At 40.9% G+C, this 14,718-nt stretch overlaps 1 protein-coding gene across 8 annotated transcripts in view; it reads right to left on the reverse strand.

Annotated features, from left to right (window-relative positions):
• The window catches only part of LOC119475743 (cilia- and flagella-associated protein 54-like), a 65,215-nt gene that overhangs the window by 37,906 nt on the left and 12,591 nt on the right, over positions 1–14,718 (reverse strand). For 6 of the 8 annotated variants that reach the window (XM_037748728.1, XM_037748725.1, XM_037748729.1 and 3 more), the window contains 23 exons: positions 14,220–14,338; positions 13,981–14,119; positions 13,645–13,800; positions 13,253–13,375; positions 12,538–12,660; positions 11,678–11,795; positions 11,305–11,394; positions 11,100–11,226; positions 10,732–10,810; positions 10,144–10,235; positions 9,856–10,053; positions 8,060–8,232; positions 7,827–7,981; positions 7,494–7,703; positions 6,472–6,671; positions 5,972–6,107; positions 5,481–5,610; positions 5,093–5,254; positions 4,796–5,005; positions 2,473–2,560; positions 2,135–2,305; positions 384–450; positions 21–206 (listed from right to left, as the gene is read on the reverse strand). In XM_037748728.1, the coding sequence (XP_037604656.1) occupies positions 21–206; positions 384–450; positions 2,135–2,305; positions 2,473–2,560; positions 4,796–5,005; positions 5,093–5,254; positions 5,481–5,610; positions 5,972–6,107; positions 6,472–6,671; positions 7,494–7,703; positions 7,827–7,981; positions 8,060–8,232; positions 9,856–10,053; positions 10,144–10,235; positions 10,732–10,810; positions 11,100–11,226; positions 11,305–11,394; positions 11,678–11,795; positions 12,538–12,660; positions 13,253–13,375; positions 13,645–13,800; positions 13,981–14,119; positions 14,220–14,338 (3,252 nt within the window). The remainder of the gene's footprint in view (positions 1–20; positions 207–383; positions 451–2,134; positions 2,306–2,472; positions 2,561–4,795; positions 5,006–5,092; positions 5,255–5,480; positions 5,611–5,971; positions 6,108–6,471; positions 6,672–7,493; positions 7,704–7,826; positions 7,982–8,059; positions 8,233–9,855; positions 10,054–10,143; positions 10,236–10,731; positions 10,811–11,099; positions 11,227–11,304; positions 11,395–11,677; positions 11,796–12,537; positions 12,661–13,252; positions 13,376–13,644; positions 13,801–13,980; positions 14,120–14,219; positions 14,339–14,718) is intronic. The other 2 variants (XM_037748727.1, XM_037748726.1) reach the window with 2 other exon arrangements.

The raw sequence follows: 14,718 nt of genomic DNA on the forward strand, positions 1-14,718 counted from the left end.
AACAGTGTTTATGTGTGTACCGTGATGTAGTAGCCTGTGGTGAAAAGCCAGTGGCAGATGAAGTTAAGGCTGGCTACAGTGGTGCTGAATTGAACCCTGTGGGTCTCAGAGAAAAGGTCGACTCCAGGGAGCAGTTCATCTCCGATGCTGTGATAGGCGTACTGGAGGTCGGCCTGGGGCTGAGCCAGGGAGCAACACAGCACACACTAGGGAAGTGGGTCACACACACACAAGCATGTCAAAATGAATGCACACAAACACACATAACAAAACAACAGTATACAGTCAGAGTACTCCAGTCATCATTTCCTCAATATTGCATTTAAGAAGAAGTAAAAACCATGTTTATGGGGAAAGAGATTAACATCCATTAGAAGTATCACCTTAAAGAGGTGTGCAGACATGAGACAGCACTTGGTCCGTTGGCTGATATCAGACGTTAAGATATACCTGTAGATCGAAAAACATCCCTCAGGAGCATGTAGAGAGATATTTTAGAGAGATATACTTGCAACATACATGAAAAACTAGGGCTGTACGATTATGGCCAAAATGATGATCACAGTTATTTTGATCAATATTAGGATCCCGATTATTTATCATGATTATTCATTGATTTTAGGGACAAAATATTTTTATGCAATGAATTTATGTGAATGAAAATGGGTTCTATGGGTACCCACGAGTCTCCCCTTTACAGACATGCCCACTTTATGATAATCACATGCAGTTTTGGGGCAAGTCCTAGTCAAGTCAGCACACTGACACACTGACAGCTGTTGTTACCTGGTGGGCTTCAGTTTGCCATGTTATAATTTGACCATATTTGTCATGCTAAATGCAGTACCTGTGAGAGTTTCCGGACAATATTTGTCATTGTTTTGTGTTGTTAAAGGGACTATTTGTAACTTTCAGAAATGCTTGTTAACAGCGACACTTGTGGCCGTGAAATCAACGAAAGTCAGCGTCGGGCTCGCTCTTGCTCGCTCTAAATATACCTGAACGAGCATCGCTCAAAACAGTGAGGCGACACACGTCAGCTAAAACCACAATATCCCTCTACATTTCAGCTGCTTGGCAGAAATGTTACCTGACCAGACGAAAGTCTCTCCATGAACATGATTTAGATCTGATCCTAGTGTTGGCTTTTCCTGCCTAAGTGCAGGCTGAGGCAGCGGGGCTGTGCAGCGTGTCTCCCTGCTCTCTCCGCCCGCAGCCGGAGAGAGCAGAGGAGACACCGGCACCCGGTCGGTAATGAGAAGACAAAGTAACTCTCTGCAGAGCTCCGTCACTTCACAAGACACGGAAAACCTCTGTTGGTCTGGAGGAGCTGCAGCAGTTATTTCTGCACAAACGTCCCCTGTGCATTCACTAGACATTCTCAGAGCTAAACAAACTCTTCTGCAGTGTGTAGTGAGCGCGCGTTCACGTCTAGAGATGGAGCGAGCTGAGCGAGAATGCGCACGCTGTCTGAGTGAAGGCGAGCAGGCAGAGGAGGAGGGTACAGCGGCTACACGCGAACGCGCATATGCGAGCACGCATGTGTGCCGACCCGCTACATTTATACGCTTACAAAGTTACAAACAGTCCCTTTAATGGATTTCCAATAGAGTATTAGCTACTTGACAAATCTCCCTTTAAGGTACATTTTGCACAGATAAAAAATGTGCGATTAATCGTGATAAACTATTTTAATCGATTGACAGTCCTATTTTTTTACCAAAAATTAAATCAACAGAGCACTGCTTTAACTTTCATGTTGTGCTACATTCAAACAAACAAACAGATCTTTAGATCAGTTTTTTTGTTTGAGTTTAGTGTATTTTGTATTATACAAGAGAGCAGACAGGCAAAAGAAGTAATATACAGTATTACTCTTCTATTCTGGACTGCAGCTGCAACATTCAGTAATGTTTTTCCCAGGCTCCCTGGTGGCTGTTAGATTAGGAAGTGCTTGATTTGAATTGCAGCAGAGTTTTCTATGGTGGGGCACTCATTTTAAACGTCAATATCGCAGACAATCATGTTCATTTAATTGTGGGAAGCCAAAATCATGATCACGATTAATATTTGATGAATGGCGCAGCCCTACATAAAAAACATCAAATCAATGCTGAACCTCATTGAAACCTACTGTGCAATCTTAGCAGTGAGTCCAGCAGCCTGTAGACATCCCCAAATGCCAGCCTGTTTCAGGGTTTGCTGCAAGGAGCCACCCCCAAAGGACATGCCATCCCATTTCTCTACAGCATCTGAGCTCTGTAAGGCACAATCTACAGCTTTACTCCAGTACGAGCGTGCTGCCCTGGAGATAAAACACAGGCAGGAATGAAATGATTATGAGAATGTGAGGAAAATCTTTGAAAGCTCAACTTACAGACTTTTGCTGTATAATCAAAGGTAAAAGCAAACAATGAAAAGCGGTGGGCTTGCTTCAGCACACACATACACACTCAGCCAACAGATTCAAACCTTGTGTTTCCATTGTAGAACAGTAGGTTTCCCATTTCATGCAGTGCCTGAACTCTGAGGGAGTCATGATTGTTGGCCTGGAGATACTCTAGAGAAAAGTTCGAAGGAGATGGGGAGGAAAGTAAGACCTTTATGACCATGACAGCCTGACACATACTTCATCCAGATATTCCATGCCATTATCTTGTCCTGTAGTCTGCTGGTACCCTATACAGATGTAGGCAAAATCGTTGGTACCCTTCCGTTAAAGAAAGAAAAAACCAACAATGGTCACTGAAATAACTTGAAACTGACAAAAGTAATAATAAATAAAAATTCACTGAAAATTAACTAATGAAAATCAGATATTGTTTTTGAATTATGGTTCAGCAGAATCATTTAAAAAAACAAACTAATGAAACTGGCCTAGACAAAAATGATGGTACCCTTAACTTAATATTTTGTTGCACAACCTTTTGAGGCAATCACTGCAATCAAGTGATTTCTGTAACTCTCAATGAGACTTCTGCACCTGTCGACAGGTATGTTGGCCCACTCCTCGTGAGCAAACTGCTCCAGCTGTCTCAGGTTTGAAGGGTGCCTTCTCCAGACTGCATGTTTCAGCTCCTTCCACAGATGTTCAATAGGATTTAGATCAGGGCTCATAGAAGGCCACTTCAGAATAGTCCAATGTTTTGTTCTTAGCCATTCTTGGGTGTTTTTAGCTGTGTTTTGGGTCATTATCCTGTTTGAGGACCCATGACCTGCAACTGAGACCAAGCTTTCTGACACTGGGCAGCACATTTCGCTCCAGAATGCCTTGATAGTCTTGAGATTTCATTGCACCCTGCACAGATTCAAGACACCCTGTGCCAGATGCAACAAAGCAGCCCCATAACATAACCGAGCCTCCTCCATGTTTCACATTAGGTACAGTGTTCTTTTCTTTGGATGCTTCATTTTTGCGTCTGTGAACATAGAGCTGATATGACTTGCCAAAAAGCTCCAGTTTTGTCTCATCTGTCCAAAGGACATTCTCCCAGAAGCTTTGTGGCTTGTCAATATGCATTTTGGAAAATTCCAGTCTCGCTTTTTTATGATTTGGTGTCCTCCTCGGTTGTCTTGCATTAAGTCCCCTTTGGCTCAAACAGTGATGGATGGTGCGATCTGACACTGATGTATCTTGACCTTGGAGTTCACCTCTAATCTCTTTGGAAGTTGTTCTGGGCTCTTTGGTTACCATTCGTATTATCCGTCTCTTCAATATGTCATCAATTTTCCTCTTGCGGCCACGTCCAGGGAGGTTGGCTACAATCCCATGGACCTTAAACTTCTGAATAATATGTGCAGCTGTAGTCACAGGAACATCAAGCTGCTTGGAGATGGTCTTGTAGCCTTTACCTTTAACATGAAGGTCTATAATGTTCTTTCTGATCTCCTGAGACAACTCTCTCCTTAGCTTTCTGTGGTCCATGTTCAGTGTGGTACACACCATGATACCAAACAGCACAGTGACTACTTTTCACCCTTTAAATAGGCAGACTGACTGATTACAAGTTTGAAGATACCTGTGATGCTATTTACAGGACACACCTTAGTTTAACATGTCCCTATGGTCACATTATTTTACATCTTTTCTAGGGGTACCATCATTTTTTGTCCAGGTCAGTTTCATTAGTTTGTTTTTTAAAATGATTCTGTTGAACCACAATTCAAAAACAATGTCTGATTTTCATTAGTTCATTTTCAGTAAATTTTTATTTATTATTACTTTTGTCAGTTTCAAGTTATTTCAGTGACCATTGTGGGTTTTTCTCTCTTTAACGGAAGGGTACCAACAACTTTGCCTACATCTGTATATAATACAGCTCAGGTACCGCAGTCTTGCACTAAAATGATTAACTTCTCCTCCATATATTTACCATAGACTGATATTTATGGAAGAAAGAAAAGATATCTACCGGCTGTGATTGGTTATTCCTCATCACATGACTACGGTGCGTGCTGCAGCTTTCCAAAAGTTGAGCTATTTTTTTGTTATTATTTTTTGTTATTATTATTATTTATTTTTTACCTCGGAGCCCAGCCCTCGTGCCCTGAAAAATAGGCGCTTGGGAACGCTTGGGAACTCTAGGGAACACTTGGGAACACTTGGGAACGCTTGCGCTCTCGCCTGCCACACATCTACAACAGACAAGAGATTTGAGCGTGCAAAAGACGCAGCATGTGTATGGCTCCTAACTCAGTGTCCCACCTATTGACAACTTGTCAATACATGCTTTCTCTATGTAAAATGTACCATAGAAGTCTTTCTGTGTTTTTTTTAAGTATTTTGTGCTCTTACTAATGGAGGTGGAGTATGCAGCAGTGACAGTCGGCATGTGGTCAGGGCTGATAGGGAAGCTGTAGAGAGCATTTGGAGTATTGTAGTCTTCCTCAGTCAGGTCGCAAGGTTGGTTGTTTGGAATAGGCATAACTAAGGGACTGAAATCAACCAGGCTTGCAGAATGGCTGAGACCACTGCTCTGACAGTGCGGCAACTGTGCCGCAAAGCCTGGAGAGAGACAAATACAGTGAGGGTTTCAAAAAGTTGTTGTGTGAGTGTGTGTGTGTGTGTCTAATCAATTAGCGCTGAACTCACAGGGCGATGTGTATGCAAGAAGTAGCAGCAGTAATGAGCGACTATGCTGGAAGACCTGAAGACAATGTGGTCTTCTCTCGAGAGCTTGACGGTAACAGATCAGTGTGTCTTCTACATCCAGAGGAACGCATACAAGGGACATGGAGTGCTGTATCTCTGCACCTTAGACACACAACATATATGCATGAAAACGTTATACATGCAAACACAGTACACACTTTGTGCTTTCCACTTTATGTAACATTTTGGTAATTTTGCACAATTCATACCATATAATCTCACCATTCCACCATTTCGATGTTATTTGTCATTTACAACTGCCTAGAAACATTTTTTTGTGTGATTGAAATATTCTGACATGACATGACATGGGGCTGGCTGTTCAAACCTTTAAGGTCAACTGCGTCTCGAGGAGTGGAGTATGTGAGTGCTGCTTTCTTGTGAACGGGCGGTTGGTGTGTAAAACGAGAGGTCCACCCAATGAGGAGCTGGGAGCCTGCGTAGCTCCTGTAAGTCACCTGAAATATAGAAAAGAAAGCACCACATACTGTATATATGCAAGTGTACACAAAAGAGATTAATAATTTAGTTATTACACCTTCAACGGGGCAAAAACACATGATGTGAATATGATTCTACATGTGCCGAAAGATAACTGTTCAAGCTCTGAAGATATTATCATCATACAAAGCCAAAAAAAAAAGGAAAAAGAAAAGAAAAGCCTGAAAATATTTAATTTCTTTTATGGTGCAAGATAATACAATATTTTACAATTACAATTACAATATTTGTTTTATTGGCATGATTTTCCTTGTTACACTTTGATTTTGACTATAGTATTTTACAATGCTTCAACAGGTCTGTGTGGGGATGTGCTACCTCCTTGCCACTGGCCTTCTGTGTCTTGACATGGTGTGGTTGAGGGACTGCATGTCCTCCAAAAGAACTAATCCTTTCAAGCAGCCTCCTCTGAGCGTGGACCAGTAGCGGAGTTACGATCAAGGCATAACGTTCCCTGGGATACACAAAACCATGGGCAAAAACTCTGAAATAGGTAACTCTTTGATAATGTGGCAATGTTAAGTAATAAAAAATACTGTTTTGTGTGAAAATCCACTTATTTATTAAAGGTTTCTCATATGATTTCTGTATATTTTAATATAGTGAGTGTGTGTTGTGTTCTCATTGTCCTAAAATTCTTAAAATGTAAAAGCTCCACTCAAATTCCCTTTAATAATAAGATTGTGCCCCTAATTTTTACTCATCTCTGTCTTTGATGAATGTTACTATACAAAATTATTCATTATCAAATCTTAGCTGCACTTGGAGATTCAAGATTGCAATATTGTCTGCTTTGGGGAAAAAAAAATCGCACTCACTGTGTGTATGAGTTGAAAACTAAGGCGAAGTGGGCCAGGCTTTCCCATTTGCCACTGTCATGGAGACGCTCCAGAGTGTGGAACACCAGGGTGCGGACCCAACGCAGGTCCGCCTGGGTGCTGTTATCCAGTGGGGCTGAGAAGTGGAGACTGGACTCTAGTTCATCCTCAGTCAAGTCTCTGTCATACAAACTCCACAGCTAGTAAGGACAAAGGACTGTATCATGTTCACTTTGTAGCTGTAAATGTGGTTTTGCTCAGATGACAAGATGCAGACTGTAGTGACAATAGCAATCATTGGCAGCCTATAGATTGCAACCAGGCGGCAACCTCCGGTTGTGAAAAGTGAAGCCAATCCGGATGTGCATTAAACTTGCATTCTTTCTAATAGACCGAAAGGGGCGACTCCTCTGGTTGCAAAAAGAAGTTTGATTCTATAGAAATCTCTGAGAAAATGATCCTACTTCTCACTTGATTTATTGCCTCAGTAAACATTGTAAACATGAGTTTATGGTCTCAATCGCTAGTTTCAAGTCTTCAATACAGTATGAAGTTCATTTAGTAAATTATGGTCACATTTCGAGTCAAATAGACCATAAAGCAGGGTATGCTTTAGGGAGTGGCTACCTTGTGATTGACTTGTCGCTATCACGGCATTGTCCGGTCTGGGAGTTGTCCATCTTTTCGTCTTAGAACTTTAACCCTTTCACAGTGTGTTTTCAGTTCATGAAAGTTAATCGTAACATTTTGGTCGGCTAAAAATGTCTTATTCAGCGTTCGGTTGTACTAAGCTCCACCCTCTCCTGTCACTTATGGTTCCAAAAAAACAAGATGGCGACGGCCAAAATGCCAAACTCGAGGCTTCAAAACGGTGTCACGGTGACTATGTCCACTTCTTATATACAGTCTATGATTGCAACACACTTTGCAGTGCTTTTATACTTTATTAGTAAGGGATAATTATGTGTGTGAGTTTTTTAAACAAGCAGCTACGTGTGTGTACAGCTGTATGTGACACTTACCTCGAGTCTGTTCAGCATGTCCATGATTAGGTCAGTAGCCAGCACCAGTAGTGGGGTGAAGGTGGTGTGCAGCTGGTCCGCTGTGATGGGGGAGGGAGGTTCAAGCTGAGCAGCTCTCTGCACTAGGTCAGTGATTCTGCAGCTTTGGTCCCACACAGTCTGACACACAAACTGCAGAGTGGTCCAGTGGCTGCCGCGATGGGCCAACACCTGGAAAATATTAAAAATAGATGCATAAAATACAATACCTGGATTTAAACTGTATGGTCACATGTAATGTCAGCGTTTCTGTACTTGTGTATGAGTGTATGTCCATGTATGTGTGTGCAGTACCATGGCCCTTTGAAGATGTAAAGCAGCTTCTTTAAGTGAGTCCAGCAGCAAGGCAGCAGTGCGTCTGTGTGTCTCAATCTGCTGTTCCACCATTTGAGAGAAGTCCTCTCCCTCCTCACAACTCTCCTCTGTGTCAGAGTCATCCACTCTGACTGCTGGAAGAATAGATTGAGATAAGTGATGAAATACAGACCAGGTGATAGTTTTTCTACTTATTTTTCAGTGTTTCTCACCCTCATTTTTGCTCCTCTCTTTGTGTGCAACCACATATTCCCTAAGACCGGAGTGAGAGGAGTGTCTCTCTGAGACGCTCTCATATTCAGAAGACTGCTGTCGCTGTGGGTTCTTCCGCACCAGGACACCAGAGTAGGCCAGAGAGAAACACAAGGGATTTATCTGCCTGTAACTGAAACAAGTACATACAGAACATAATATTATAGGCATGCACACATGAATATACAACATATGCAGAATGTTTTATATTTGAAACACTAATCATAGCAATGGTGACTACAAATACGACAATATCTAACTTCCGATACGAAAAGTACGACTAAATGTCTCCCAAGAATGAGGGCCAATCAGCAACAGTATATCACTTATGCTACATTCACATCACAAGGCTAATGATCAGTTTGGATTTTTTGCCCAAATCCAATCTTTCTGCATACGTAGACTGTCCACATTCACGTTTGAAGTGACCCATATCTGAAATCAGTGTGAACGGATCTCCACCCTGAAACGCCTCACATGCAACCACTAACGTCTCACACACACATGGGGGACTGCCGTCCGGTGACGCATTGTTCCAAAAATACACTCTGGAGTTGTTGGAGGCCAGTGACTGCCAGACTCTGTTACCTTTTGCTCAATCTAACAGATCTGGGTTCCCCGATACACAGATGATACTCCTAAATCATAACGTATGACTTTGTATGACTCCTAAAGAAAGACTTTTTCATTTCGGCTAATATTTAACTTTAACAGCTCTTCTGTGAACTAAGTTAAAGAAACTAAAGTAAGATGTGTAACGTTACTGTTTGAAATCCCGAAACACCGCCAGTTAGCACGTCCACTCAATTTTTATAACATGTGATTTCATTAAATCAGAGTTCTTCTTTTTGAAACATGAATTTATTTTATGACAAAATGTATCAGATGAACCGAGTAAATTGTGAAAAATCTGTTTGATAAGTTAATTTTACATTTTAAATGATAATATTTTTTTCTGGGGTAAAATTTTTCCATATCCGGTGAGAGGGTCGTACTGTAAAGGACAGAGGGTGTCGTATCCTGTACAGATTGTAAAGGCCCCTGAGCAAATTTGTGATTTGTTATATTGGGCTATACAAATAAAATTTACTTGACTTGACTGAGTAGGCAAATAAAGTCTTCAACTTACTTGACATATTGTTAAATTTAACAAAGCCAAGCTTACCGGTAAATGCTCGCAATGTTTCCCAGATAAAGCCAGTCTGCCTTAACATTTTATTAAATCAGAGTTCAACTGAGGGAAACATAACGCTGAATTTCTCAGAAGAACTGGGTAATATAGAAAGTATTTTTTGTCAGGTAACAACTATAATGAGTGGCAGATTGACACACTGTCACTGTGAAGAGAGAGATCCTTTTTCTTCTGTAGTTTCAACGGACTGCTTTGACACTGTATGGTGAGTGATCGGCACCTATGCAGTGAAGTATACCGTGGAAAAAACACACTTAAATTCATCGCATGACCAGTGATTAGATATGTATCAGATATAAGACCGCATATAAAAGTGAACCAGATATGATTGGAAAATATCTGATTTCTGTGTCCACACTACACTGAAATCAGATCTGTGTCACATGAGAGCAAAAAAAAATCGGATTTGGGCCACATTTGCTTGCAGTGTGAACGTAGCTTTAGTGTTGACATGTCATTGTAGCAAACCCTTAGGCTCGTTAATGTAACTGATGCAACCGATCAATAGTACTCAGAAAAACACAGAAAAGATGAAGTAAAGTAGCTGGTATCTTGTGAGTGAACCTGTGGTGCAGGGCTCCTCCGTGCAGCTGGTCCAGGCCCTGGTAAAGCAGTGCTAGATGGGCTTGAGCCATGCTGTAGTTGAGATGAGACTTCCACACTCTCTCCTCACAGCACATGTTCCTCAGCCGGAGCTGCTTCTTGTGACGTTTCACCACAGACGACATCATGCTTAGCAGGTTTTCCACGGCTTGCTTTTCCCTACACACACATGGATAGAAGTCCAGTGCACATTTGGTTATGTGAACCCAAACATTTAATTACACACAAACACAGGCATAAATACTGTACCTCTTAGTTCTCACTCTATGAAGCATGCTGTGTGGCATTTTCTGCTTTAGTTTCTTTCTTGTATCATCGTGTGAAGGTGTGTTCGTGTTCTGCTACAAAAAGCAGCACAAAGTATTTGGGGTTAGGGTACATCCCTAATGTAATGTATTTATGGGAAGTTGTGATGGGTGTCTACAGTAAACACAAGGCACTAAAATTAAGGCATATGGCTACACAGTAGGTTGGGACCACCTTACAATATCAGAAACCAGAACACATTGTTTCACATAATGAGATTGGTGTTGTGTGTGCTCCTGTGAAGCAGTTTTAAAAGTTAATATACATTATCTCTTAAAACAGTTTTACATAAGTAAAAAAAGAAAGAATTTGGATTCCCATAGCTCATTACACTTGGCAAGGTCAGACTCGAATGATACCAGAGGGGCATCATCTGCAAACAGGAGAGAAGCCACCTCAACTTCTCGGTAGATCATTGTCCATAAAGTGTAATGGTAAAGAAATCTTTGTATAGCATAGATGTTCAGGATATTGTATGTTCTTGTGTACCTACATGTATGTGTTGGGTATTTGTGTGCATACTATTTTCACCTGAGGTGGTTCATTTCCTCTTTTATGCTGACTGTTTCCCTCCAAACATTTTGTGAATAGTCCCATAACCTCGTCACGCCTAACAAAGAGAGATGCATTCACAAGTCTTTATCAGCAATAGGCAAAACAGCTATCTGTAACACAGTGCAGTATGATCTATACGTAAGTGGACAGAAATGCAGTGTTTGAACTATAATTGCAAATTTCCCCACTGCGGGACCAATGAAGGAATATCTTATTTTATCTTATCTTATAAAAGTATTCATTTGAGTAAGAAAGGACACAATGATTATGAAATGAAAGTTGAAATCTATAAGTTTACCATTTCCTTTTTTTAATCAGCAGAGAGGTGAATAGTCAAAGCGCACCTGGATAGAAACTCAAACACGATTTGTCCCCACTTTAACACAAGGTCTGGGTTGCCTTCTTCCATGGTTCTCTTGAGAAGGAGTGCCGCGAACTCAATAAAATATGCCTTGTGTCTGAGCTTCATCACTATAAAAATTAAAACACAGGTGTCAATGACCAAGACTAAATATTCATTAAAAAAGTTTGTGAGTGTGTGCCACTTACCATCTTGATAGGCATCCTTTAATGTGCTGTTGGAGATCAGATCATACAATACGGTGGGATTCTCACAGTCAGTCAGTGGGCGGACAATCTCTACAGAAAAATATAACGTGAAGTTCAGGAGAAAATACTATTTGAATCAATATGTAACTGCAATATCATCTGTTATGCTTGACAAAGTCTAGTAATTGTTCACAGAACAATCACTAAGTTAACCAGCTGAGAGACTCAAACAAAAATGTAATGAAATATTTGAAATTTAGTCTTCCTAAAAAGATGTTACATGCCAGTTAGTTTTGGTGAATAAGGTTAGAAAGTATTTATTATTACATTAAGTGTGTGTGTGTGTGTGTGTGTGTGTGTGTGTGTGTGTTACCACTATCTGTGGTGATAGCTGCTTCAGATGTAATTCTTTTATTGTTCATCCAATGCAGTGCCTTCAGTTGATGACTTATCTTCATTTCACCCTTGATTGCAGCATGATCTGTCTTAGACTACATTCACCAACACACACACACACACACACACACACACACACACAACAAAACAAACAAACAAACAAACAAACAAACACTAGAATAGTGGAGCAAGATATTCTTCATTGGGTATATATTTACAAGTATTTCATATCAAAACTTCACCAAAAGTATAGCAGTCTTTTGTAAAAATCTGAAAATATATTGGGTAATCATATTAAAGGTTTTACTGATAACATTTTTATGTAGACAAATATACAGTATATACTGTGTATATATATATACACAGTAATAAAAAAACATCCACAGAGTCTTTAGAAAGGTGCCGAACAAAAGTAATGCTTTTCCTCAAAATAATTATTATGATTGTGAATTAATCATTTAAAAAAATTTGGCGGGTCCAAAATTAATGTTTTGTTTATCTCTGTGGAAGATATCTGACGTTTGGTTCCCACTTCTAACAAGGCTTGTGAGCCAATAGTTTAACAATGTTGGTATCACGTGGTAACTCTGTGTTGGCAGTTTAAGTGGAAAAAAACGGATAAATGGCTGAGATTGACGTTAAGTGCCTGGCAGCGACTTGTAAGAAACATTTACTTGTGAAGTGAATGCAATGGAACAGGAGAGGGAGAATGCGACATCTAGTGGCTGAATGTTATCAATGTTTTCAATAGCACCTTTATTTTCATTTCATGATCTTAAGTCATTCTAAGAGTTAGGATAAATCATGATAAATCTACACTTTTCCACTGTTCCTTACATTCACAGCTTTACTGGCACATCTACTGATCTGCAGTTGGGCGTCATAGATCCCTTGGAGCAGCGTGCGACCACAGTCCATCACCACAGAAGCCATCTGATGCTCCCTGAGCACACGTAATGCCTGGTCAGGACGGATGAAGGATGAGACATTATTTTGTGCACAGCTCCTGGTTAGTTATCATTTGGGATATCAGGGAATTAAAGGCCCAGTGTGTGGATTTAGTGGCATTTAGCGGTGAGTTTGCAGATTGTAACCCACTGAATATCCTTCCACTCATCCCTCCCTTTCCAAGTATATCGGAGAACTACGGTGGCCTTCAGGTAACATAAAAATGTGAAAGGCTCTCTGTAGAGCCAGTGTTTGGTTTGTCCATTCTGGGCTACTGTACCAACATGGTGGATGCCGTGAAGAGGACCCGCTCCCTATGTAGATATGAAGCGTTCATTCTAAGCTAACGAAAACATAATTCTTAGTTTCAGGTGATTATACACTAATGAAAACATAGTTATGAATATCATATTCCATTCCTACTAATAGATCCCCCTAAATCCTACAAACTGGTCCTTTAAGTAAGTCACTGTGGATGAATGTGTTTACTAAATATTGAAAAGGTGAATCAAAGTATCTGTACACTTGGTAACAATCACCACAACTTCTATCGTGTTCGTGCACATAAACAGTTTAAACTGTACATAAGCACATGTAGACCCACCTTGGACAGGTAGTAGGTGATGGAGGCTATCATGTGCATAAATGACTCTGAGGTGTTTCCACTCCATTTTTGTTTGAGAAGACCTGAATTCTCCTCCAGAACTATCAAGCATTTTTTCAGCACCTGCACATCAGAACAGACACAGGCATTAACACACATACGTAGTTATGAATTATTTACAGTTTATATTATGTTACATTGGTAACAAAGGAAAGCTGTTGTTTGTAGGATGCCATATCAGGGGTTCTCAACCTTTTGCAACTGAAGGCACACTTGTGATTGTCAAAACATTTCCGAGGCACACCTTCCGTGTTGACAGAGAGGGATATTGGTTCTCAACCAATGTTGAGAACCAGTGTGCAGAACCCCTGCCTTATATGGATGAGGCATACCTGTACAACAGGGTCGCAAGTGATCTGATGGAAGATTAGAGGTGCCAAGAGGCCATAACAGCTAACTACAGCTTGCACGGCAGCGCTACTGTCATTCAACCACATTGCCAGGTCCATGGCCACCAGCATTCGGTCACACTCTGCCAGTCTGGCTTCCTGCAAACACACACGTACACATATTATGTATTTATGTTTGCAAGCAAACAAGGGACAGAAACTTTAATACTGTGATGCTGCTAACAATGATAACTCTCCAATCAACTGTGACAGTCATTCCATTTGGAAAATACATACTCCCTGTACATGTACACCTCTCTATCCAGACACATTTTTTACCTGTTCCCAGATGAATGTCACAGTAGAGTCACAATAGAGCGATCCCTGCTGAATGTTGATCTCTGTCTCAATGAAGATGGAAGTGAGGAACAACTGACACAGGTGAGGAGAGGAGTGTTGCAGGGTCTGTACACGCAGCCTTCAGCATGGTGAATGGGGATAGAACAAAAGGAGATTTGCAAATGCAAAGAAATACACATTCCTTGACTTTAACTGTATGGATGTGTTCCCCTCCTCACCCTGTGACAGCGAGTCTATCCTGTGTGCTGTGGGACCCAGGGTCAGGGTAGGTATAGTGGATCCAAAGTTCTCTGCAGGCTCTAATCGCCACAACATACTGCTCTGTTTGAAATGCCACCTGAGGAAGGAGTCAAAAAAGCTTCAGCCGGAATCCTGCTTTTTCTCTGGCTCTGTGGGCAACAGTGTTAAAGGGACAGTTCACCACCAAAACAAAAATGCATACTGTATGTTCCTCTTAAATGTTGTGCTATTTATCAATCTACTTTGTTTTGGTGTGAGTTGCAGAGTGTTGGAGATATCAGCCATAGAGATGTCTGCCTTCTCGCCAATATAATGAGTCTCATTATGTGCACAACCTGAGTGCCATCTAGTTCCATTATATTAGAGAGAAGGCAGACATCTCTTCGGCCGATATCTCAAACACTCTGCAACCCACACCAAAACAATTTAGATTGATAAATATCAGAACAGCTAAGATGGATAATATGTATTTTGGAT

This window comes from Sebastes umbrosus, chromosome 17, assembly GCF_015220745.1.
Source record: "Sebastes umbrosus isolate fSebUmb1 chromosome 17, fSebUmb1.pri, whole genome shotgun sequence".
Taxonomy (NCBI): Eukaryota; Metazoa; Chordata; class Actinopteri; order Perciformes; family Sebastidae; genus Sebastes; species Sebastes umbrosus.